Genomic DNA, 25,316 nt, shown 5'->3' on the forward strand with positions numbered 1-25,316 from the left:
GTGGGTCGCTCCACTCCACATGGTCGCGTGCTCCATTGTTTGTGTGTTCCCTGGAATTCCCCGATTCCGATTCCGCATGAATATGTCAATGTAATGATCTTCTCCGTCGTCTGGTTGTTGTTCCTCTGGCCGGTTCGCATCTGTGGAATTACATAAATATTAACTTGTACTTTTTATAAACATGTTTTGCGCACCAGAAACTGCGGATTGCCGTTCTGGTCTTGTTGAATTCCGAGCGAACGAAGGCTTCGATTGATATGATTTATACACTAAAGACCACTCCAGACTGGCTTCATTCCTGAGGAATAAGTTGAGTGCAGTCCAGCAAGTAAATCTATTGACTAAGGTAAGACATTAAACCTGATCTTAAAGTATTTTTTAGAATGCAATCTCATTAATGGCTTGACTATTGATTTTTTTCTTATTTTTTTTTCTTGATTTTTTTTATAATTTTGAAAATTACAATAAAACTGATATTAACTCTATAGAAATTTTAAATGTAATACAAAATAATTGTCATATTTTTAATAAAACAACTATTGTTTTATAACATTTATGCATAAAAACGTATATATTTTTTAGCTAAACTATTTTTTATGATCTTGTACCATTAAGAGATAACTAAAATACATAAAATCTTTGCTAAATCAATCAAAATTTTCCAGATTTTAACTAGTACTTTTAAAAAATAATGTGTTAATTATAAGTTGGAACTACAAAATATATAAATATTATATATAACATTTTTAAAATTAAGGGTGTTTAAAAATGTTTTAATAATATGTATTGTTAATTTTAAATTATGAATTTAACAGACACTGTTTTACTACCTAAGCATACAAAACATACATTTTTTTATATTATATTATTATTATTTTATTATTTTTAAATATATATTTTTGATGACTGGACTATTTTTTATGGTTGTTTAAATAAATAAAATTTTTTTTTGTTCTTCTTGTTCGTATATAATCCCATCCGGGTCCAAATTATCCCAACCCCATATTAATCAGCGTCAATGGAACCAGAAGCAGATCCTGGTGGACAGGAGGACTAAAAAGGACGCAGTTGCGTTCCTGTCACATTTTGCATTTGTTTTTCCGCATTTTTTCCGGTGATGCTTCTGCTTCTTCTTCTTATTCCGCACCCCCGCGCAAAAATGTGACAAGACTGACGAATGACTTGACGGCGAATTGTGCTCAAACAAACATAAATTCCGTGTCCGCCGGGATTGGGATTTGTTGACTACTCCTCCGGCTGGCTGTCCCGCGATGTTTTCTCAATGTGTCCTGGCCAAAAACACGCAACGCAAAAAGCCAAAGTTTACACACGAGAACGAAGGATTGTCGCAGGTGCACGCGTGTCGCGTCAAGCGAAATTGTAGTTTTTTGCCAACGGATTGTGTCATAACTCATGAAATGATAAGGATGGATGGCCAAGCCTTATCGGCCAGCACGCGAATCGGTTAAATCGTACAATAACTCACTTTTTAAGCAAATTATAGGAATTTTCACGGAAGCACTAATGAAAGGACGCCATTCAATGGCGATCGCGGTCAGTGTGTCCACTCCGCGATCATCTGAAACTAGGTGGCAGCCCTGCTACTTTAAAACTTTAACCCTTTAGCATCTTTCGATTACGACATCCAGTGTAGCCACACCACAAAACGTTGACCCCTGATTAAATTTAAATTCTTTTCTTAGTATCAATTTTAATCTTTATTTACAAGTAAAACAAACTGTGTAAATACAAAATATGTAAATTTATGCTTTTCTCTGTTGGTGCTTGTACTTAATGTATCCCCTAAAGCTGGCAGTGCTGATTTACGCTTGGCTATATCAAATTGAAACCGATTTTATAAACTTTTTGTCTATATTTCACATTATTTATCAGTTGTGATCTTGAGGTAGTTATCTCAATTTGTTGTAAGGCCTGTTAATTTAGAATGAATTATTTGTTTGCCAATATCGGTTTCCATATAGCCACTAAAGCATTTATATAATTTTTTTTTATTTATATTTTACAGCTTGTTTGTGGAGTTTTATTCCTAGCTCAAACAAAGTCTTCCGATTCCTCAGTTATACTTACGTATATATAGAAAATGTGTTATTCCTTGAGCATTATGTTACACCTAATCAGTTCGATTTGTTGTAAATATTCTCTTACAATTCTTACGATATATTGTTTGTACTTAACTAGCAAACAAAACAAAATAATTTACGTCGAATGACAAGTAAGCATATGAGATATATATCTGATTCTTCAGATATAGTGCAAACAAAACAATAAACGGGAAACTTAATTGACGTCCGAAAACAATAAAAACTTCAACCGAACGCAATGAACAAAATTTAAGCAAAATATCAATTAAAGACGAATCAAATCCTCCGGGGACTTTACACCTGGAAATCGTTGAAATACGTTTCCGTCACCCGGATTTTTTCCACGCGAATATTGAACATGGCAAATCCATTCATAATATTGAAGGCTATGGCAAAGACCACCAGCGCTGAGTAAGTTCCCAAGGCGATCCACCAGAGGAGCTGCTCGTGGAGCTTCTGCTCGAAACTCTTGAGGACCAACAGACCAATCGTTAGGCCAGCTATGGCTCCAGCCAAATGGGCCACAAACGAAACGGCAACCACTGTTTCAGTCTGATCTAGGGCCACGAATTCGCTCGAAGATCCCAACTGCAGTTCATCGCCGGCATAGCGCGCATAGATAGCAAAGCCAAAATCAAAGGAAACTGTAAGTGAAGATATATAATTTACTTTCATAAACATTCAGTAGTTAAAATACTTACCGAAAACCAGAATGTGAAGTAATTTGATGACTCCGTAACGCATCTGGTGATAATTGAGCAGGACATTCGCCAGATGAGCGGCTAGCAGAGCGTAAACTCCACCGCTGGCACCCACAAGGAACACCTCGGGATCAAAGATGCTGGTGCCCAAGCTTCCCGCCAACACTCCCGAAAAGTATATGCAGGCGATCCTTGTGGATCCGTGGACCATCTCTAAAGGCAGGCCAAAAACAAGCTGTACGGCTACATTGAATCCGAGGTGAAGCCACCCGGCATGAAGGACCATGTAAAAGAGGAAGCGCCAGATCTCGTGCCGCTTATCCGGTCGGTAGATAAACATGGAGTCTGAGGGTATAGGTCCCCTTGGAGCAGCCTCACCCGTTACAACAGAGTGATATATAAAAAAGCCGAGCTGTTCAAAAAAATAATGTGAAATTAAGTTTTAAAGAAGGGGGCCAATCCTTTCACCCACCTCTACTACAGTGACCAGGATAATGAAAAAGGGCGGCGGACAGCAGGTGTATCGATCGGCGTAATATTTGCGATCCCGCTCCTCCGGCAGGATCTCCATGGCCACAGCATGCACCATTTTTCGGAAGAGTGGCGGTTCGTTGAGCACTAGCTGAAAATCGTTCTCAGAGCAGACTTCACGATCTCGATGGTGTACGGCACATTTGAAGCTACGTGTCCGCTTGCCGCTCATCTGAAATTAAGTTTTGAAGACTTGTTAATCTAGAAATTTCAATTAATTACATGTTAAAAATATTAATATAGAAAATCCTTTAATTAAAAGTTTTTTTGCAGTTATAGAAATTCACAGCAAGGGTAAAATGATAATTTTTAGGAACTTTTAAGTCTACAAAAACTTAAAAGCTAAGACATTATCATACTATGAGCTTTTTTTAAATGTGTTACTTGGACACTTCAAGAAAGGTACAAATTGCAATCAAATATACGTACAATCCCAGTAAGCTAGTGCCCTAAATTCATGATATAGCACTGGAGACCCTAAAGAACTTCAGTCTCTTGACAACCTTATAAGAATACGGATCATACTCATACCCAAAAAAACAATTTTTACTTAATAAAAATTTTTTTAGTTTTCCAACTCTTTTCAAAATGTCGAAAATTTATCTTAAGGCGATGGAGGAGGTGGTGCAGCGCAACACGGACAACACGAACAGGATCACGGAACAGGCGCAAGGATTCGTGGTGTCGGAGAATGCAACGGATAGTCTGCTGCACACATCCTTCGATCTGACTACGGCCCAGGGGATTGTGAAGCACCTGCACACCAGTTTCCTGAAGTTGGCCCAGAGCTGCGTCCGTGATTTGGATCCCGATGATAAGCTTTGCTTTCTGCGCGTTAAAACCCGTAAGCACGAGTTTCTTGTGAGTCCGGAGGAGTGCTTCACCGTCACCGTGGTGTTGTAACCCCCCGTCGCCCAGTAGATGGTTAATACAGGATGAAATATGTAGCTCATAAGAGGAAAAAGGACATAAACTGGAACACTCCACATGGCTACTGCTGCCCCACTCGCAATTTGCTGATGTTGTTGTTGCGGATTGTCGTGTATCTTTAACCCAACCAAAAAACTAAACGAGCCATAAAATTATGAACAAAACATTAATGCGTGTGACTGGCCCAACTAAATTATGTTTATTACGTTATTAAGATGTTAGCAGAGATGCCCCGATGACGGCCATTAAAAGAACCACAAAGCGGGCAAAAATCCGCAAAAAGCGGAAAATGTATATTGTGTTTAATTAAAAGTGGGGACGGCATCCAAACGAAGCCTACACGCAATTAAAATGCCCGATTACGATTGCGAAAGAAAAAGGCCACAAATTAAGCTTGCCACGGCGGCCTTAGGGCACAAAATAGTAACTTCCGCCTGTTTGGGTGAGGGGGAATTTATACAGCTTTTAGTTAATCAGCGCTAGTCTGCTTGTGCTTTAATGGTAGTAATTATCAAATTTTTTTTAATTGATAAATTTCCTCTTGACGACTGGAAGCTGTTGCTCCTGCTATCCCGCTCCCACGCACTAGAATGGAAGATGTTGCAGTTCCAGTTTTAGAGTCGGTGTCGATGTGCTTAGATTTAAATTGCTTTTAATCCCACTTAAATTTGATTTGAGAGCATAATATAAACTGATAAATTTAAAATATGTTACTTAAAATATTTTAAGTGCATGTGGGTGCTTTTTCATACGGTAAATACATTCACATATTAAACATAACTTCCTTTAATTTCGGATCAGTCAACAACTTACGCGGTGAAATCACTGCTTGCCTGATTGACTATTTTAATTCCTTGTTAATTAGCCATTATGATTATTAATTAAACACAGTTAACACATAACACTGATTTTACAACTTTCTCGTGCGCAAATTACTTTTCCCGCTTTGCGCTTTCCACTCTCATTCCGCGCGGGTCAGTGCTGCAAAACGGTGATGCAAAACAATGTTGCAAAATGACCAGCTGATTTCGAGCCGCCAAGATCAAATATACATAATCAGATTTTACATCCGACTTTCCGATTTGGGCCAATTTTCTGAGTATTAAATTGTTACGATTTGCAGACAAAGGCGCTGAGAAACCGTGTTGTCAACAATGGGAACACCCACACGCATTGTGGCCGGGTGACAAATCGCATTTTTCGGCAAGATCAAGCGATCACAACAAAGTGCCAACAGGGCCAATAGGGGAAAATTGTATTCCCAACAAATAATTGCTTATCGTTTGTTTGGCGGACGCAGGCTGCTGCGGCTGATAATGTCATTATCCTGGACGCAGGGAAAAGGAGTCCTTCTCGCCACATGACGTCACCAGGTAGGCGACTTCCCTGTCATTTAACGGTGCTAAAAAGTATACGTTACAGTACCGAGCGGAAAAATAGGGAACATTTTGGTAGTCCTTAAAAAACTTGTTTAAATAATAATTGTTAAAAAACCTCTTAATATACGAAAAAAAGAACATACAAAAATTTATAAATGATTAAAAAATAATTAAAGTTATAAAATCTGTTAGCAATATTAAATATAGATTATAACTATTTCGTTTTGGCTATAAACGAAAATACAAGGCGTCTTAGGTTTGATCGTTTTCAATTGATTGTCTTGGCTAAAGTTTCTGTTCGTGTTCTAATTATCAATATTGTAAAACAAAGCTAAAGAAATATTGGATATTTAACTCTGTTTATGAAAGAAAAAGTTCATTAAGATCTAAAATGTAGTGTGCAAATCTTGTTAATATAGCTTGCTTTTTTATAAATATTTAGTAACTAATATAGCATTATAATTAAAAAAACCCTTTAAACTATTTTAAAGCTTAAATATTCTTTTTGCTCATAATGTTTGGCTAGTATTATGTCCTTTGCTGTATCCTCGCTCCATTCACCTTTTGCCGGACTGGGCGACAAATTGACGCAAAATATTTAACGCTTGGGATGGGGTCAGCGGACATGGTCAAACGGCAGACGGGAGCGAGGAGTGAGAGGTGAGGGAAAAGGACCACAGGCCGACGTTGGCGGCGTACTGGGTAGCACACATAATTCCTTTGAATTGCGTCCGTTGCAGCAGAATTACACAAACACGGCGATATGTATTTTCCGTATTTTTTGTTGCCGGCCTATGGCTATGCGCAAAAAAGGACATCTCCTCCGGCGGTTGCTCCGGTGGCAGGATGACTGGCGGTCCACAGGATCGGTGGTTCGGAGGTTCGGAGGTTCAGAGGTATTGTGTGCCCTCTCTATTATGCATTGCGTACGGCCACGGCCGTCGTGTTGACATTTTTATTCCAAACAGTTGAGCAATATTTATAAACTGGCCGGACAAAAAGGAGCAAGAGGATGAGAAGGTCATGCATGGTGCATGCCCAATGGCTTTATTTCCGGGTCGCCATGTAAAACGTGGTCCTCATGGTTTGCAGCTTATTAAATGAGCTATTTGATTAACATTGTTCTGTACTTGCTGTTTTATCTAATTAAAGGACAAAGCGAATGCTTTACATAATGAGCACAGAGAACACAAGGATATTAACATGAAATATTTATAAAAGAGCAAGCGAGTCTTACAAAATTTAATTTAAGTGCACGCTGATAGAGAAAGTGATTAGTAAAAATAATCTAAATTAGAACTCAAAATGTATATTTAATATTGCTTAATTAAATTAAATATATTAATCATACATTTACATACATTACATTACATATTAAATTAATTGTGTTAATATTAAAATATTTGAATTAATTAAGAAAATAATGGTTTTAAGATGGGTCTTAATTGTATTATATGCATTATGTTTAAGTTGATTATGGTTTAAATTTAAATCTAATAAAAATAGTAAAACTAAATATTGTACAAAATTTAACGTCTCCATATTTAAAATAACTAAAAAACCAATTTAAAGTAACTAAAAACCTTAATGGAAAATCATAACGAAATATATTCAAATTAAATACAAAGTTCTTGGATTAGCTATGTTATCTTTACTTATCAGTGCACGGTTCTTTTATTAAAAGAGATAAAATTGCTAGATTGCTTAAGTTTAAATTAATTTTTCAACTAATACTAATGTTTATTAAAGCTAAGCCAACAATAACATTTCTCAATTAACCGTAAATGTACAATTTGCCTTGCCACTCAATTACTTTGTTTTTCTTTGGCAGCTTATTAAATGTCATATTAAGCATGCCCAGGAGCAGGTCGAAAGTCTCTGGCACTCTGGAAATGTTGATGTTTGCTCGGGCGAAACACCTTGGAGCCGAGGAAAACCACCTGACCCCGGCCAGATCATCTAATTGAATGACAATATTATGCCAAGGCCTAATTCAATTTGCATTGCTTGGGAATCGCTGCAGGTGGAGTAGCTCGAACCGAACATGGGCTGAATCTTAAACAAACACGCCAATTACAGCCAAACGGATGCACTTGTCTGGCTGGCCAAATGACTTGGTCCTGTAATTAGCCCGCAGATGAAAGGATGCGGGATGGGCTCACATGCACGCCCTCTTTTTCTGGCCTTTTGTCGGCCTTTCTCGGGGGTCCCGGCTAATTATCACATTTTTACTCATTAATTCACATTTGCCTGTTTTTTCTTTGTTTTTTTCCCGTATTTTTGGCAGGTCCTGCGTTGATCCTGCTGCCTAATTACAGGGTAATCAGCCTTTCAGCCGCAATGGCTACTGAATGGTGATTGATTGAGGCGTGTAGGAGTATGCTAAAAAAAAACCAGAAATCTTCCCCATTTAACTCATTTTCACATTCCAGGTGACATCTGCCGATGCGCGTGCCAAACAAAAGAAGGCGAGGAAAGTGCAAACAGCAGCTGAAATGGATATGGAAAGCAGCATCAGCGCAGCCAAGGAAAAAGCAAATCGAAAACTGATTTGGAGCGGAAGTTCGTTTGCACCTTTCTGCAGTTTCCTGTATATTTGCCGCCGCCGCCGCCGCCACCGTCGTTAGAACAATAAAAACACACACAAGCTGCGGAATCCAACAGCCACTTCCATTGCATATCCACAATCGCAATCAGAATCGTCGAGTGTTCTATATAGTACGAATACCTTGACTTGTCTTGGCCTTTGACGCCGTCTTTTGTACTAAGAGAGTTGAGATGGATGGATGGATGAAGTCACCGCCCGTTGGCTTTTGAATGAGCTGCAAATCAAAAGCTATATACGATTTCACACAAGTATGGATTAAGGATATGCGTGTGCACGCAGAGAAATATTGCGATGCTTTTGAATTTAGATAAGTAATTTTAAGAAGAAGTTCAAGAAATTCAGCTTTATTTAATGCACACTTTTTTTGTTTTTGAATTCAAACAAATATTTATTTATTTAAATTGACAAGGAATTGAGCTTAATTTAAGGCACCTTTTTTGTGTTTTAAATAATGTTAAGATGAATTGTAGATAAGTACGCTTACGCCCCTTCTCCAAATTAAATAAACTTTTATCATTAATAATAAGACTTTAGCGAGCACACAGTAATGATCAAATAATTCTAACAATTCTTTTGTAGTAGCAGTTAACAATAAATGACCTTTGTCTTATGTAGTTTTATACATTTTTAAATAATGTTAAAATTGTATCCCCTAATCAAGTTTGTATAGGTCTTAGACAAGCCCATTTACATGTAAATGATCAGTTTCAATTTTTGATCTTAAAAAACATATTAAAGTCACTGTTAAATTGATCAACAAATTAAACAATTGTATTGTAGTAGCAGTTAATTTTAAGAAAATTCTCCATAAAGCTATTAAACAGTCTCTCTTACTTATTTCTTTTTATGTATGCAAAAGCAAGGAGCAAGGATCCCTGGCAGCTGCTCCTTCGGTACGCTGTATTTGATTTGCGATTCGAGGCAGGCGGAAATGGAATGACACGCGAGGCACTCTTACTTTGTTTGAGGATTGGCAAAAACGATGCCTCCATCATTGCCTCGGACAAAAAACGAAAAACAAGGAACTAAGGATCCCCGCCGTAAGAGACTTCCACTTGAGCCTCACGCATTGTTTGCGCTGCGAGCCGAAGAAGAGGGGCGTGCTGGAAATCGGATATAGGATCGCTCGGGACAATCACAAACAGCGCAGAGAGTTTTCCAACCCACTGAGCAGCCGCAATTGTTAGGGAATCAGCTGCCGATGAGGAGGAGACTACATTGCCATGTAGCGATGAGGTGCCAACCCGAGTCTAAGCGCGTGTCCTATGCGCTGTGCAATGGTCAAAATTGGACACTGGCCGTCTCATTAGCGCACCAAAGGTTGGAAGGTTAATGTTAATGATGCGCACCCCGTGCTTGGGCTTCCGTCTGCAACCCCACCTCCTAACGCAATTATGCGACGCACTTGAGCTTGAAGGGCCATGGGGCAGGGGAGTACACACAGAAAAAAAATGAGTAGTCAAATTGCCCAGAGGAACTTACGGTTAAAATTAATAATAAAATATCAAGAGTCTCTTATTGATTTGGAAAAATTTAAAATTAAATAAAATTTGTGATAGAAGATTTTTGATTTCACAATTCTTACTCTGAATATTTATATGGGAATTACAACGCTTTGTTGTGAAAAGAAATGCTTCAAAGAATGAAGTTTCATTAGTTAATCTAAATTAGATTCAATCCAAACAAATTTTATTTATTATGGAATACATTAAATTGAATACTTTTATTTGTAAAAGATCTCTGATGTGTTTTACACACAAATCATACCCTAAATCATTAGTTGAGAATTATAAACGCTTGCTTGTGAATAAGAAATTATTCTTAGAATGTAGTTTTAACACAAAATCCAAACTTTAGAAACCACAGTAGTTCAATCCAGGCCACAAAAGTTTTAGAGAAACTATTCGTAAAATGAAAACAAATTTATTTTTGTGTACGTAAAGGTGGAATGCAGTTTGTTCATTCATTGACCCCGGCTAGTAGCTGCTCAGGTTTTTATGGTGTCGTCGTAAATGTCAGGTGCGCACCCCATTTAAATTTATTCAACGTAATTAGTTGTCTCCCCATAAGGTGAGTGTCTCTGTGAATAGTGTGTGTAGTTTCAGCCCACGGAATCTAATTTGATTGCCCACTACAAGTGTGGGAGGATTACGCTGCAGTTCTTCCGTTTGCCCAAAAATTCGATTTCCCCTTTTTGCAGATAAATTCGGTGGCGTGGATTATACGACCTATAAACCATATGAATGGGAAACAACACCTGCAGGTTCAAAAAAAACATGCAAAACTGATCATTGCGAGATATGTGAACGGGACATGACGCCGCAGGATGCCAAACAGAGGACGCTCCACGTTGCAAAACCCCACCATTTTCGCCTCGGTTATCGGTGAATTTCGTGACAATGGCAAAAATATTGCAACGCAGCCAAAAGGGGGGAAAAAGGGAAAGGAAAGGAGTGCCAGGAACGGAAGGCCAGGAAAAGGGGTCTAGGTTGTCCTGGTCCATTTCGTGTGCACGTCGTTATCCTTTCCCCGGATGCACAACAATCAAAATAAACGGCTGCCAAATTGACCATTGACCAAACATCGTCGGCAGCAAAAACGTGAAGGTGGAGCAGAGCCACCATTGCACCAGGACATGGGGGCCGAGATGGAGGAAGCTTCAGGATGTGTGGGCGGAGTATAAACTGAAGCACCGCAGCACCGAAGCGGCATCATCTTTGCCACTGTCACGTCCACTTCGTGCACAATTCACGAGTCAAGCAGCCATCACGGAATAAACATGAAATTCTCCTGTTTTTGCGCAGACTGAAGAAAAACGATTAAAGGAATGAACGGGGAAAACCTGAAGTACATTTCGATAAACGAGTTCAAGGTTTTCCATAAAGTGCGGAAGACCTTAAACAAAGTAGCTGCCGTTGGTTAAAATTTAAAAAATTGCCAAAGAGTATGTCTTTAGCAACTTCAATTATGGAAATGGTAAATTATATCGGAACCTACAAAATTGAAGAAGTTGTTACGAAGTATTTATGTTAACAAATTAACTAATGTTATGAGAAATCAATTTTATTATAATTAACACTATTATTAAAGGAAACAAATACTATTACCTAAGCAATCGTAATAAAACCGTAACCGAAACAATCATTAATATTGATATCGTTTAACCTAGAAAAATGTGTAATGGGCCATAATTGATACCCTATAAGCCAGCAGCTGCCGCCAAGAGTTAGTGACTGCCCCCTCATAATTAAGCAGAAATGTACGCTCATCTCGCAGCCCCTCACTCGATTTACGCGATATTATTGCAGAATAATGAAATCGCCAAGAGATTCCAATTCAATCTACGCGCGCCGCGTAGGCCATTTATGGATTGGCATTGATTTAATACCGCGTCGCAAAGATCGCCTCCAGGTTTTGTTCCCCCGAGTCCGAGGCGCAAGGCATTTTGCACCTACTTTGGGGCCGCAGCCCAGAACCAAGTCGCACTCGCGGCTCCAAAGTCCGAATCTGATCTGATTCCGCCGCCAATCGGACCTGCAGATCAGCGGCAGCAGACGCCACCTCGGCGGAGGCTGGATCAGCAGGAAGGAGTCGTGAGGAGAATTCAGGAAAAATTCGATTAGGAATACAAAATTATGTTTTAACATTTTCTCTTAACAAATCATAATAATCCAAGCAAATCTTTGCAAAGATCTTAAATATTTTGTTTTCAACAAATATTCAGAAATGCAGTGTTTCAAAAAGAAACTCTTTTTCTTGAAAAGTAATAAATTCAATTTTTTAATTTAAAACGAAAGCCAGTATATATTAAAATGCATAATATCAGCTTATACGTATAAAAAATACCGATAAAAGACTAAATAATTAAAGCGAATACCCGTGTAAAATATTGGGTCTTTTAGAACTATTATTTCAGAATATAGAGCCAAAACCTTTTTCTAAAAAATGTTTCTAGAAATAATAAAATTACGTAAGAATCTATAGCTTATGGGTATTTTCGGAATTATAAAATTTATTTCTGAACAAAGGTTGATTGTTCGAATTTTTTCTGAATGCACCACTCCAATGTTTATTCAATAAACCCGATCTGAGATGCAGAACCAGGAGGAGAGGCTGCTGAACAGCAGCTGGCTGGCTGGCACTGGCATTCCTCTGAGGAGCGACCGTTCTGCAGTTGGCCCATTCAAGACAAGCCGCTGGAATTTCTTGGTGCGTGCTCGGCACAGGTTGCGGTTGAGATTCAGCTGGTGGTTGTGGTCGTGGTTGCCTTGATATCAAGCTGGAGCTTCGGCGTCTGCCAGCTGCGTCTCCTGATTATGATAATGGCAGCCGGACTGGACTGGATCGGATCGGGTTGGACCGGGACACAGGCAGGAACAGAAGCAGAGACAGGGATTGGGATTGGGACCCCATAGCACCACCAGGCCAGGCTGACCAAGCTGACCAGGCTGACCAGTTGTGCGCAATTGCTTTCGTTTATGATCGAATGATCGAATGCCTGGCAGCTCCGTTGACTTTCTGATTAATGCAAGAATGCTCCTTGGCGGCGTTCCTGCTTTTTGCCCGATCCCACCACCACCGACTGCAATTAAAAGTGGATACCCCTCAATGGAAGGGTCTCTAAATCTTGGGTTAAGACAGAAACTGCTAAAGACAAGGTCAGCGAAATTTCTTTCCAAAAGCAAAACATTGTAGTCCCCACTTTAAAATAATTAAAACTAAAGAGGACCAAGATTAGATCAATGTTTCAGTTACTAACTTGGTGTTGTCTTTCAAAAATGTACTGCTTCAGTAGTTGAAGCTCAAATTTGCGTAAGTATACTTCTTTAACAAATATTATATTATTCAAATTTGAGCTCGCAAATTTTCGAAAAATAATATATTTGAAATATAAAACAATCAATCTGATAATTCAGTGTTTTAAGTTAAAATTTATATAAATATACTGTTTATACGAATATTACAATGTTTTGCAATTGTCGATTTTTAACTTTAAATGTTCTTAAAATTGACTTAATTTATAAATAGAGGATTACTTTTTTAAATCACTTTTGAGTTTTCATATAGTGTGCATTTATAGAGGACATTTGTATATAAAATTTACTATTATCAACATATATTGTTGTAGGGGATAAATTAGTTATGCATCATTGCTAGTTTAATTAAAATTTATTAAGTGTGTTTTTTCGTCTTGAATCCGTTTAATAGCTTACACTTTTTTAGTTAGCATTTATGTATTATTCTTACTTATATTTAAACTCATAAAAATGTAATATTGCAAGGGAAAAATTATCGATAATAACTCTCCTGTAAGGTTATGTCAATGATATAGATAGGATCATACTATTTTCGATCTAAAACCAAGGTTCTTCAAGGTGTTTTTGAAAGGGGCAAGATTACAGTCCCGATCAAAGAAATTTTCTCAAGCCGCTATAAATTTACTTTGTTTTAGCAACCAAGTTGACTGCAGATAAGAGCATACCCAATTCGTTTTTGGCCATGGGACACACACAGATTGATTCTTGACCGGCTGCCGTCGCCTGCTGTGCCTGATGTTTGGATGCCCGATGCGTGGTCCACAGCCAAAGCCAAAGCCAATGCCTGAGCCAAGCCTGAGCCAGAGCCAGAGAACCTGCGAGGCGGGCCAGATGCGGACCGATCCGAGGAAGACAAACGACAGTCGCCAGCCGGCCAGCCTCGTGCCTCCAGTTGTCATAACGTTCAACACATCGCGCCCCTCTCGGTGGCGTCTTTCGTCTTGGCCACGTCCTCGCCACAACGCACACACCACACAGTCGCATTTACCTCCACATCCACGAGTTCTGTGCGCTGCCATAAAAGGATTTGTCACGTGCGAGCTTTTGTTGGAAACGCAACAATCATCAGACTGCATTATGCATGGCGCATTGCCAGGTCGGACATCGTTCCTCAGCATTCCTGGCGATCCCTCCGATACGAAGTCCTGGTCCATATGCCATATGCTCCCGACCAGCAGATCATTGAAATTTATAATTAAGTGGAAATATGTGTTGTCTACGATAACAACAAGGATCTCAGATTGCTGCCGGAGATATGAATTCCTCACAAACTGAAGAGGGGCAGCCCTCAATTGGAATAACAAATGCATTAGCAGGCCAAACAAGGACCTAATAATGTCCTCCATCGAGGCAATGTGAATGGAAAACCATTGTGCAAAGAATGGGCTTGGTTTCGTCCACAACCAACAGCACACAAAGAGGGGCAAATAGGGACTTGGCAGCCTGGCTAATTCATGACTTTAAGGACACTTTGGCAAACAATCGAGCGGTCAAGGCGAAGTGAATATTCACTTTGGAATTGATTATGCATGAGTGTTTTGTCGTGTGCGGTTTGTCTGCGTACCAATCAACTCGGGGCGAATCAATCAAAATGCAATAGGATTGCCAATCAAAGGCAAAGCCGAGAAAAGAGGGAAGTCACTTGTCCCCGCCGGAGCAGCTGCATCAGAAGCTTAATCCAAGGCAGCCAGATTCTGGGCAGTATTTTCGGACCACATCAGGGCAAATAGCCAGAGCCCAGGTAGCCAGGACAAACAATCAAACGTCCAGCGAAGCGTTGCGAAAGGGTCGAAGGAGCAATAGGTGTACATAAAAAAAACGTTATGTTTTTATCTAAATATTTATAAATCCAATTCTTTTAATGTAAAAAAGCAAAATATTATATTTTATTTGCCCAAACACAATTAATTTTGAAAGTAATTTATCTGATGACTAATTTAATAGTTAATAATATCATCAGTCATCTATAATGCTAATGGTTAATATGTTAACGTAGGCCAAAATTTCGCACAGCAATCAATTTGAAATTATTGAAGTTAGTATAAGATTGGGAATTTAAAAAGATTGCAATTTTCTTTAGGTCAGTAAATTCCTTCTTTTAAACTGTGACCAATTTAGGTCTAAAAATTCTTTCTTTCAAACTGTAGACCTAAGAGAATTTGTCCTAAAACTTTTTAATGTGAATTAAAGTTTCAAACAATGTATTTATGATTGGTTTTGAAAAACAACCGACTGCTTTTTAAAGGTTGCTTCATACAAATCGTACAAAAGTTTGAATGCAACATGGAACTACTATTAAATAGCCTCATTTTTTTCAAAGTGTACCGTAAGCCTTGCATTTATTTGCCAAGCGCACTTTTTGCATTTGCCAAACAAGAGTGCGGCCAGGACGAAGCCTTGTCCTCCGTCTGTTTGAACACGAGCCTACACTTTGGTCGTCGTCCTGGACGAGTACTTTGCACCTGTGTTTGCACTTAAATCGAGTTTGCCGTTGATGAGCAGCCCGGTACAAACACACGGCACGGTTACTTGGGCACATGGGTAGTTTGGTTACTTGGTTACTTGGCCAGTTGGCCATTGTAATTGCCGCGCACTTACCACATTCACAAAGTCCTGGAACGTCACATAGCCGGGTCCGGTTGGCAACTTCGCCTTCTTGGCCCGCTCCAGCAACAATTCCCGCTTGTTCATAGGCACTTGGGACAGGAACTCTGGCGACCTTAAGGCCACCAGGAATTCCTCAACGGATATTTCGCCAAAACCCTCGGGATCAAACTACAATAGAGGGGATATTATTATAATCACTATTATAATCCTATAATATTTGGTTTGGTTGGTTACTTACCATATCAAAGAGAAGTTTCCATTTCTGTAAATAAAGTTGAGAGAGAAAATTTAATTATTAAAGGGTATAACATTTTTTTTATATGTGAACAAAAACAAATGTTTAGAAAGCTATTTCAAATTATTTGTATCCCCTTAGGAGAAGTTAAATGAAATAAAGATTTAAACAACCTTAAATTATATTATAGAATGTGGTAAGCAAATAAAAGATGAACACTTCCTTTAAGAACTTACATCTCTCAATAATTCCCGCCTTAGTTCCGACTCATCAAAGTCCGAATTCAAAGAAGTGTGTTCCGTATCATAGCCGGCATCATTGGTGCATTGCTAAACACATATCAAATTATAGATCTTATCCCTGAGAACATTCTTAAGAACTTACATATCGCATTTGGGTGTGCGAGATGGATCCAATGGAGGCCAACGATCCGGCGATTGTGGATATGTGTTCAATATCGGCCAGAGTCTCTTGCTGACTACTACCGCCGGCGTTTTGCTGACTGGTTGGGTTTTCCAGGGCCCGAGAGCTTCCTCGCTCGGAGCCGGGCCACATCCTGCTGTTCCTGGCTATCCAGGTTTGTTTGTGGGATTGTTAAATGCTACTGGCAGTGATCGTAGCGAATAAAGTTTATTTGCTGAAAAATATACATTTTTAAGTGTTTTTATTTCCAAATATTGATTGTTGTCCTCACATCTTAATAAAATTCATATGTACTTATTTATTATTTTACTTTTAAGACTGGTGCTAGCTTTACTACAATCAGATCATTATTATTAATAATTTTGTTTACATATGCAGTTCTTCAGTTATCAAAACTTGTTTTAAACAAGCCTACAATTCACATCCATAAATGCATTAGTTAGACTTTTAAAAATATAATTTTAAACATTTTTTAATTACTTGGTCTTAAGATCTTTTAAAATAAAATATTACTGAGACTATTATATTTTCTATTTTTAATTACATAGTTGTAAGATCTATTATATGAGACTATTCTTTCTGTTAAATTGAATATTGACAATTTTTGAAAAACCCCTTATCACGAATTATTTATTTTTAAAAGTGGTGCCATATAGATCCCCCAGTTGGAGCCACTGTGCGTGAGCTTTTTCAACGCTTTTTCCCCAAAAGCTCTTTTGATTGAAATTAAACTTGGACGCCGGAATTTCCACCACCGGTTTGGTCAAATGCGTTGAGTTGTCGTTTTCTCGCGTGATTCTTTGTGAATTTTCTGTCGGCGGTTCAAATACCGCTTTGGGGGTTCAATCTCAAAATGCTTACATATATTTATAGATTCTTTTCCCTTTTAATGGGCCTGTGAAAACCATTTGTTACAATTTGTCGTGTTTGGAATTGTTGCACTACTTTGCGGGCCCAGAGAATTTAATTTCCGTTTAATCATAGGCTAAAACCGGTAATCAATACCTTAGTCTATTTCATGCCCGGCAAACAGATTTCTTTTTTATTTTGGCTCTCGATGCCCTTTGTTTTGATTGCCAAGGCAACGGTTTGTTGTCGTTTTCCCCTATTTCCGTGTTGATAAGGAGGTTATTGATCCTTTGGCTATTTGAAGGGAAACTGCGCAGAATCCGGCTGGCAAACAATTGTTTTGCATTTTGTTTACGCCTCGTCAATTGCCGGAACTATTTTGTTTTGATTTCGTTGAATTAAACTAGGCAATTGGCATTGATTGAATGCTTTTGTTCGAGAGAATGAAATTGCATGAATTTTGCTTTATTTTCTTTTCAAAGAAAATGACTTTTGATAGGTTAAATGCTCCCCAAGGGTTTGCATTCTTTGTTGTTTGAAGGACGTTGTTCTTAGCAAAAACTTCACTTAATGGGTTTCTGTTATATTTTTTATTTATTTCAGCTATTTACCGATTTGTTTGCACCCACAAATATAAAAATATTGGACATTCACATCCAGGCAACAACAAACAAGCGAACTTTCCACCGGCAAAACGACAACTGACAAAAGAGAAATGCCAAATTGGCGGAGAGAGCGAAGAGAGTGTGAGAGCAGGTGAATGGGAACATGCAAGGGTTGCTAAGTTTCTCAGGGGGATGCAGGATTCCCACGGCACATGCGCTTCGCTTGGAAAGCATTTCCAACCCGTTGGCATTTCCGTCTTCCCGCTGCGCCCACCCTCACTCACCCCCTCAGGGGGGAAATGACGCAATTCCAGAGCTAGCCACTCACACCCACAAACGTTTACAACGATGCAGCTTTATTGAAATTTACTCATACCCACATTCATATAAAGAAGGAAGAAGCGCTCCTCGCCACACTCTGCTGCAAAGTTTCGTTTTCAAGGTGATGCTTTAATAATTACAGTGGAACTTTCCAAATTTTTAAAATTCTTTTTAAGAGAGTCTTACTATGTAACAGTTTCAAAATTGATTAATCTTAAGAATTTTTAACAATATTTTATTACGTTGTCAATCTTTACAAAAAACGGCTTCCCGAAATCATTTGAAGTTTTCTTGCTATCAAATGAGGATTTTAAGACTCCCTTAATAAATTTAAACCAACAAAAATATAAAAACCTAAATATTACAAAATTTGCTGACATTAAATTAAGTAAGAGTAAGCTTTAAAAATCCTCTTTTAAAATATCGTTTGAAAATCTTTAAAAGTTTTCTGATCCATACATAGAGGAAAATTTAAATAAAACAGGCGCTTTAAAGAAAGTTTTGAAATATTTTTTTAGTGTTAAAAACTATAGAAATCCCTGAGGTAGGTTTGAGTTAACACTGTTTAGAAACAGTAAGAGCTCAAACATTACTTACAGTTCCCTTTAAAATTAACAAAATAATTTTAAAACATGTGGTTAGCCCACAATCAAACTTCAAAAAAGTCGAATTGGGTAATAACACAATCTAATAATCCAAAGGAAAGTCCAACTGCAAGTCTATAAATTGAAACTAAAGGAATATGCGGAGAGTTTCCCCGGGGGCTTTCGGGTGATATTGGGTGTTAAAAAAAGTATAAGACACAGGCGTGATGACGCTTACGAATCAAATCATATATATACGTAAAGTAAGTTATCTTAATGGATAACATACAATGTTATAAATATTATTAATGCAAGTGCAGAACTTTAAAATCGTTTACTTGCAAATATTTACAGTCGCTTAAGGTCTAGTCTAGGGGTCTAGATTATATAGCTAGATTATATATAGAACGATCCTCCAGAACTTGGAGCGATTAAGGTGAATGATGCGAAAGCATAAGAAAAGTGGTAGCGGCCATCGGTAAATGAACACAAATCTAGGAACAGATCGCGCAGTTAAATTCATTACATTCATCTACATATCTAGAGAAAGAACTATTGATCCAGGGGAATTCAATTCTTAAGGATTTATTTAATCTCCAACTGCCTTGCTTCTACTATCAGTATCCTCCTCTTTCCAGTTTTAACAATATTTACACTTATGACGGCCTCATAAGATCGCTGGCTTACAACATGTGATACATCATATACATATATAATCTAGTAATTATGTAATTATCGAATATTGTTCTTTGTTTTTCCCTATTTAGGTTTTTTAGTTGCTTATTTATCGCGTAGCTTAAACTTGCATTTATCTGTTTCTCTCGCAACAAACATAAAAGTCAAGAAAGAAAGTTTCCTGAACAATATATAACACTAGCACTTGCCTTAAAACGGGGAACAGAGGAAGCAGAAAAAAACATTACAACAAACTCGAATGCTTAAGCCTAGACTATATCCTACACATCCATCCGCTTAGCCCTCGACCATGCGATCCGATCCGGTGTCACATTGCTCTATGACCATACGGGCAATGCGCTTGATCTCGCAGTAGGGACTTTCGTGCTCGATCAGCTCGTTGAGAATCTGGATGCCGTTTTCCTGCTCCACCAGCTGGCAATATTTCTCGGGATAAACCTGTGTTCAGGATCAGAGAGCAGGTTAGTTGATACGATTGGGAATATGGTGATTATAAAAACCCACCTGCGTCAGATTTGCCAGGGCCCAAACTGCCCAGTGTTGACATTGGGGCGTCTCATAGCAGCGCACCAGACTCAGGATTGGCTCAAAGCTGCGGTAGTTGATGTTCCGCTCGCTCTTAATGTTCCACCGCTGAATGGCGGCCACCATGCGCTCCAACACGTGCTCACGGCTGGGCGTCTTAATGGTCCAGGCATCGGCTCCATCGGAGGCAATGTGGGCCAGCACTCCAGCCGCATTGTAGCTGACCTGGAAGCGCAGGTTAGCATGGTTAGCACTGCCCATCTCTCTCTCCCGCACTCTCGCCAACAAACTGCCACCAGCACCACCCACCTCGATGCCATCGCTCAGGGAGTCCAGCAGGCGGGCGAACACCTCAATGAACTCCTGGGTCATCAGCTTGGGCCGCAGCCACTTCACTTCAGCCACGTTGCCCAGCAGGCCCATCATGTTTCGCAGCAGCTCATCGCGATCCGGGAAGGTCTGTTATGGAAAAGATGGCACAGTTTAACAGGTTTGAATACAAAATGTCGACCTATTTGTTCTTGAAACCAAGGAATTTACATATTTGCGCTTCCTTATAGCAGGTCTTGCCTTGGTCCCACTAATTTAACAATAAATATATAGTATAGACAATTTATAGTGTTCAACATTTTGATATTTTCCGTTATCCATCTTGATTTAGTTATATAGCCAATAGTTAACTCCATTTTAACTTACATGTAAACACTTGAGGAAATACTCCATGCCGCGACCATCGAGGAATCTCTTACAATTAATAGCAGTCTCATCGGTTACATTCCACATAGTGGACCAGGCCACCTCCATCACATCATCGAAGACGGAGCGAGTAAGGCGATCCTTGATCAGCGTCAGCATGGTCTATAATGTTAGGAATTAATCAATGTAACATCCTCGATTGATTTTGCATTATGGAGACCTACACTAACGACGCCCAACTCCCCCAGGAAAAGCTTTTGTCTTCCATCCACCTGGCAAGCGAGTGTATTTAGCAAATAGATGGCTATGCGCTGGACAAATCCCTCTTGTTCCGTCTTGGAAACGCCGTGCAGCAAGATCTTGATGAGACGCTCGTACTCGAAGAGCTACAAAGTCAAAAATTTGGCGAGTCTCAATTAATCATTCATGTTAGCCCAAGCTTACCACATCGAAGGGCATGTGAAACTGGGTGAGTGTGAGGTAACCATTTCGGAGCATGGTGTCGTCTGTGAGATGCATCTCCATGCCATTTAGCAGTGTGCGGATGATGTGATTGCGCAGCAGTGTTCCAAACTTGGAGCGATCTCTGCCCTTGACTATGTAAAACAGAGTGGCACTTAAAAATAAAAAATCTTCATTAAAGAAGGAATTTTTTAAATTGGAATGTTAGACCCACCTTCCAGAGATTTGCATGTGCTTGAACTTGAGATGCCGATCCATGGCGGAGAGCACAACATCCAGTGCTGTGTGTATGTCCTTGCAGTTCTCGAAGCGGAAGAGATGGTACAGATCGTTGAGAACCTATGAATGAATAATAAATAAAAACCCGTTGGCATAAACCAATAGCAAAACTTCTCACCCTTGTCAAAAGCACTGGTCTGTCGTGATAATACCGAGCTGCGGTGAGAATCTGCTGCTCATTAGCATCGCCGGCCACCTCTAGAGCTGGAATATCGTGTCTTTTACAGGCCCAGTGGTCCGTGTGATATAGTCCAAGGAACTGCAGCGGTCGCTGAGTTCTCGATGCCAAACCGGGGATGTCGGTGAGAGCAAATTGCTGCTCCATTTTGGTGCTGAGCTGTGTGGCACTGGAACTCGTCGACTCCTTGGTGGCCACCCCGTTGCCCGCCAAATTCGTGCCCGAGATATCCAAATGTGTAAGATGCCGCAGGTTGTCCATTAGCATCTCCAGCGTTTGATCGGGCAGATCGTACTTGCCATGGCCACTCCCAGAACTGGAAATGGATATGTCCAATGTACACAGACGCCTCAGACAGCAAATCGCATGCAGCTGATTCGCGATGGGCCACACATTGAACAAAATAAGCGTGTGCAGATTGGGCAGCGATCCCAATGCCTCCAGACTGAAGTTGGCCAGAACGCAGGACGTCAGATCCAAGTGACCCAAATCGTGCAGGTGGGCGAACTGCAGTCGATGGTGCATCACCACACCATTGAGCACTAGCCGCCGCAGGTGGGGACAGGTCAGTTGAAAGTCCACCGGCTCCTTCTCGTTGGGCTCCGCGTACTGCAACAGATGGGAGCTGATACCCAGCTCCAGGGAACGCAGACTGTCGCCGTAGTGGGCCAGCAGGTGGTGAGATCCCACGGTTATCATGTCGCAATACCACATGGACAGTGCAAAAAGCTTGTGTCGCAACAGGGTCTCCAAACCTAAAAATTGCAAATCGATCTATAATATGTGTGTACAAGAGTGGCACTAAAACTTGAAAATTGTCTTAGATATAAACAATTTACTCGAATAGTTTAGTCGAGATAACTTTTTCAAATAAAAAATGTAGTACTTGGTAATATATTGATTTAATAAATGTATCCAAGATTAATTATGTGAGTTTTTAGTCCTTGATAATTAATTATTTTATAAATTTATCTTGATTGAGATTTAAGATAGTGACATTTTTAGGCTTATTGTAAAAATTTCTGATTAAAAATATATTAATAGAGATATTGTAAAAAAAGCTTCTCCTAGCTCGCTTACTTTACAGAAATACAATGTGCTCAATTTACTTTTCATAGATTTCTTTAAATGTTTCAATGTAAATTTTATAAATGTTTTTAAGTATACATATCTTTAACATTTTGAGGACTTTAAATATGTTACGAAAGTCTGCTGGACATGACATAAATAAAGACTTCCAAGCAGATTCAGATGAAGAATACACTGGCATAAAACAACACAAATACTATTCAATTAAGACCTTTAATACTGAATTGGATATGTACTCCTGAGAAGGGCGAAGCTCACCTATGCTGCTCAGTGTGCTGTTGCGCAGATTGACGATCTTGAGCGAAGTGCGCTGTGTGTCCTCGAAGAGGCGGATGACGCTGTCGTCCAGTGGGCGATTGAAGCGCTGGTAGTTCTCCAAGAAGCCGTCGCAGATCTCGTTGGGCAACACGATGCCCGGATTGAGGCTGCGCTGGCCATCGGGACGGTGGCTGCTGATTATGTCCAGATTGTTGCACAGCTTCTGGTAGGCGATCTCCTTGAGGGTAAGCGGCTCCTCGTCCAGCGAGCCGTCCTCCATAAGCCGCACTTTGCAGCTCATTTTGGGGCCGCTGTTTCTCTGCTCCGCCAGTGGTGCCTCAATGGTGCCTCTGCTGTCTGCAGCGAAATTAGATAATAGAACTGTGATTCATTGAAATATTGACCAGCTTTACGAAGTGTTTTTTAGGATTGTCGTTAAGCATTTCATCATCGCCTGAAATAAAAACTACTGATATTCCAATTCTTTTCTGTCATATTTTACTAGGAAATCTAAAGTATATTTTATCCAACTTAAATTATGTTGGGTGAGTATAGTTCCCTGTTTTCATTTGGGTACTCTTTTTACATGAATATATGGATATGTTGAATAAGTCAAAAGATTTATTCATAAAAATAGATTTAAACGCCTTTTTCAATATTTATTTGTATTTCCATAATAAAACGGCAAAATGATGACACCATATCATGATTATTATAAAAATGATGTGAAGCGCTTGATAATTAAATGAATGTATAAATTTTAATAAAAAAAAATTTTAATAAATAAGGCTTCGAAATTAATTTCCTATAAACCGTTAGCCTAGAATTTTTGTAAATATAAATCCCTTATTTAACTGTCCAATTAAAAGCAAATCTCTAGATTATTTGAGGCTAAAAGTTATGAAAAACAACCTAAAAAAACGACGATAGCCTGTTGCTAAAATCGATGGTTGAATTGCTCTCCATAAAGAAATTTTGTTGGCTCTTGAAAACAAAAAATGGGACACTATAAACCTTGTCACACATTTTAAAACTATAAAAGGCTATCGAATAAGGCTCATTTAAATATAAACTTTTTTTTTACCTATTTTTCATGTTTAAAGTGACCTGAGGGTAAACTAATTTAACATTTTTTAAGCCAGAACTGATAAATAGAACTTAAACGAATTTAAAATTGTTCGTAATAAAAAGTGGATTACAGCTGAACTAATTGTTTGTTTATTTGCACCAGAAATTTTTACTTTTCATATTCTATTATGCCTAATTCATTCATATTTTTGTTGAAATCATTTTGGTAAGGGAAGCGACTTGACCCTAAAGTCAAATTGGCTGCAAGCAATTGAAATTTAAGTTCCCCTTGATGACTGGCCAATCTTGCCCAGACTTCCCAACGGCGCGGCACGTGCCTTTTGTTTAATCTGTTTTTGGTTCTTGTGGGTTCTGATGGCTATAGCATTACATAACCAACAACAAACATAGGGGCATCCAATTAGCCAGGTGAGATAGGGATAAAAGGATTATTAAACCAAAACAAACCAAAATGTGAATCGTGTGTATATGGCCAAAAGGCAAACTCAAGTTGTTCGGATCACATACATATTATATCCCATGCCACTGATATAAAGATATACCAATATAAAAAAATGCCAACAAACAAACTGTCTCCCTGTGTGTATGTGTGTGGGTGCGTAGTTATTGAAAAAAAAAACACAATTAAAAAGCGTCAGTCTGTCTAGCTTATTTAGGCTACTAACGGAATAACCTGAATAGCATTTGAAACTCTAAGGTGCGACAAACAAAATGGGAACAGCTGTCTGGATATTTTTAACCATAATACACTCCAATTCCAATCCGTTGATCTCCACGCTTTCTGTACCTTTTATTTTTTAATGTCGCCCCAAGCAGCCTCCAAAAATCGCTCGCTGCTTTTGGCTTTGCGTTTGTCTTTGCTTTTTGCCTTCCTTGCTTTTGGCTTTGCCCCTGCACTCCACTGTCTTTGTTTTTGCTTTTGCCAGCGAGTTTTCCGAATGGCGAGCTGTTTTTCCGCGATTGCGCAGCGTTTTCCCGTTAGCCGCGGCTCTCGATCGCCAGCGTTTCCTATTCGTTTTTCTGCAATTTCGCGTTTTTCGTTTGGAAATCACTTCATTATTTTGATTTCTTTCTTTCTTCTTGTTAGAGCTGGAACTAAAATCGATGTTTACTCGAAACTATCGTTGTGTTGAGAAATTTGGCCTATCGATGTTTTCCCAGATTATTCGATTACTTTTTTTGAATATTTAGGAAATATTTTTTCACCTAATTAAACTATTTAATAAAATTATTAAAAAGACGTCAATTATATATACAACTTAAGATAATTTTAAACTTAACTTTAAAAAACACTAATATCAAGTCATATTTTTTTAAAAAGGGTGTGTTGCAAAACGGCTAACAGGGCGGCA

At 39.0% G+C, this 25,316-nt stretch overlaps 3 protein-coding genes and 1 long non-coding RNA gene across 9 annotated transcripts; 2 read left to right on the forward strand and 2 right to left on the reverse strand.

Annotated features, from left to right (window-relative positions):
- Positions 1-1,691: 1,691 nt before the first annotated feature.
- Positions 1,692-17,947, reverse strand: LOC128259104 (protein rhomboid). Of its 2 annotated transcripts, XM_052991283.1 has the most exons (8): positions 17,794-17,947; positions 16,295-16,547; positions 16,147-16,239; positions 15,914-15,937; positions 15,667-15,843; positions 3,276-3,506; positions 2,804-3,215; positions 1,692-2,746 (listed from the first exon to the last, which is right to left on the reverse strand). In XM_052991283.1, exons 2-8 carry the CDS (start codon positions 16,463-16,465, stop codon positions 2,397-2,399), a joined length of 1,458 nt encoding a protein of 485 aa, XP_052847243.1. In that variant the 5' UTR covers positions 16,466-16,547; positions 17,794-17,947; the 3' UTR covers positions 1,692-2,396. The 2 variants fall into 2 exon arrangements, with proteins under 2 accessions (XP_052847243.1, XP_052847244.1); XM_052991284.1 differs by lacking the exons at positions 15,667-15,843; positions 15,914-15,937; positions 16,147-16,239; positions 16,295-16,547; positions 17,794-17,947 and adding an exon at positions 5,078-5,246.
- LOC128259107 (dynein light chain roadblock-type 2) lies at positions 3,819-4,554 on the forward strand. Its single transcript, XM_052991287.1, has one exon. It carries the CDS (start codon positions 3,923-3,925, stop codon positions 4,235-4,237), a length of 315 nt encoding a protein of 104 aa, XP_052847247.1. The 5' UTR covers positions 3,819-3,922; the 3' UTR covers positions 4,238-4,554.
- Positions 4,906-8,551, forward strand: LOC128259109 (uncharacterized). 3 transcript variants are annotated; one of them, XR_008268020.1, is made up of 5 exons: positions 4,906-5,017; positions 5,388-5,637; positions 7,475-7,666; positions 7,931-8,020; positions 8,076-8,551. It is a non-coding gene; the product is annotated as an uncharacterized LOC128259109 (long non-coding RNA). The 3 variants fall into 3 exon arrangements; XR_008268019.1 differs by having other exon boundaries at positions 7,475-8,020; XR_008268021.1 differs by lacking the exons at positions 7,475-7,666; positions 7,931-8,020.
- Positions 17,948-18,920: 973 nt separating the features above from the next.
- LOC128259097 (protein zer-1 homolog) lies at positions 18,921-25,064 on the reverse strand. Of its 3 annotated transcripts, XM_052991257.1 has the most exons (10): positions 24,752-25,064; positions 22,876-23,232; positions 21,469-22,283; positions 21,286-21,410; positions 21,054-21,225; positions 20,834-20,995; positions 20,610-20,771; positions 20,223-20,372; positions 19,893-20,138; positions 18,921-19,826 (listed from the first exon to the last, which is right to left on the reverse strand). In XM_052991257.1, the coding sequence occupies exons 2-10, from the start codon at positions 23,174-23,176 to the stop codon at positions 19,665-19,667; spliced, it is 2,295 nt and encodes a 764-aa protein (XP_052847217.1). In that variant the 5' UTR covers positions 23,177-23,232; positions 24,752-25,064; the 3' UTR covers positions 18,921-19,664. The 3 variants fall into 3 exon arrangements, with proteins under 3 accessions (XP_052847217.1, XP_052847214.1, XP_052847216.1); XM_052991254.1 differs by having other exon boundaries at positions 19,893-20,372; XM_052991256.1 differs by having other exon boundaries at positions 19,893-20,372; positions 22,876-23,256.
- Positions 25,065-25,316: the final 252 nt, after the last annotated feature.

The sequence above is a fragment of the Drosophila gunungcola genome, assembly GCF_025200985.1.
Source record: "Drosophila gunungcola strain Sukarami chromosome 3L unlocalized genomic scaffold, Dgunungcola_SK_2 000005F, whole genome shotgun sequence".
Lineage (NCBI taxonomy): Eukaryota > Metazoa > Arthropoda > Insecta > Diptera > Drosophilidae > Drosophila > Drosophila gunungcola.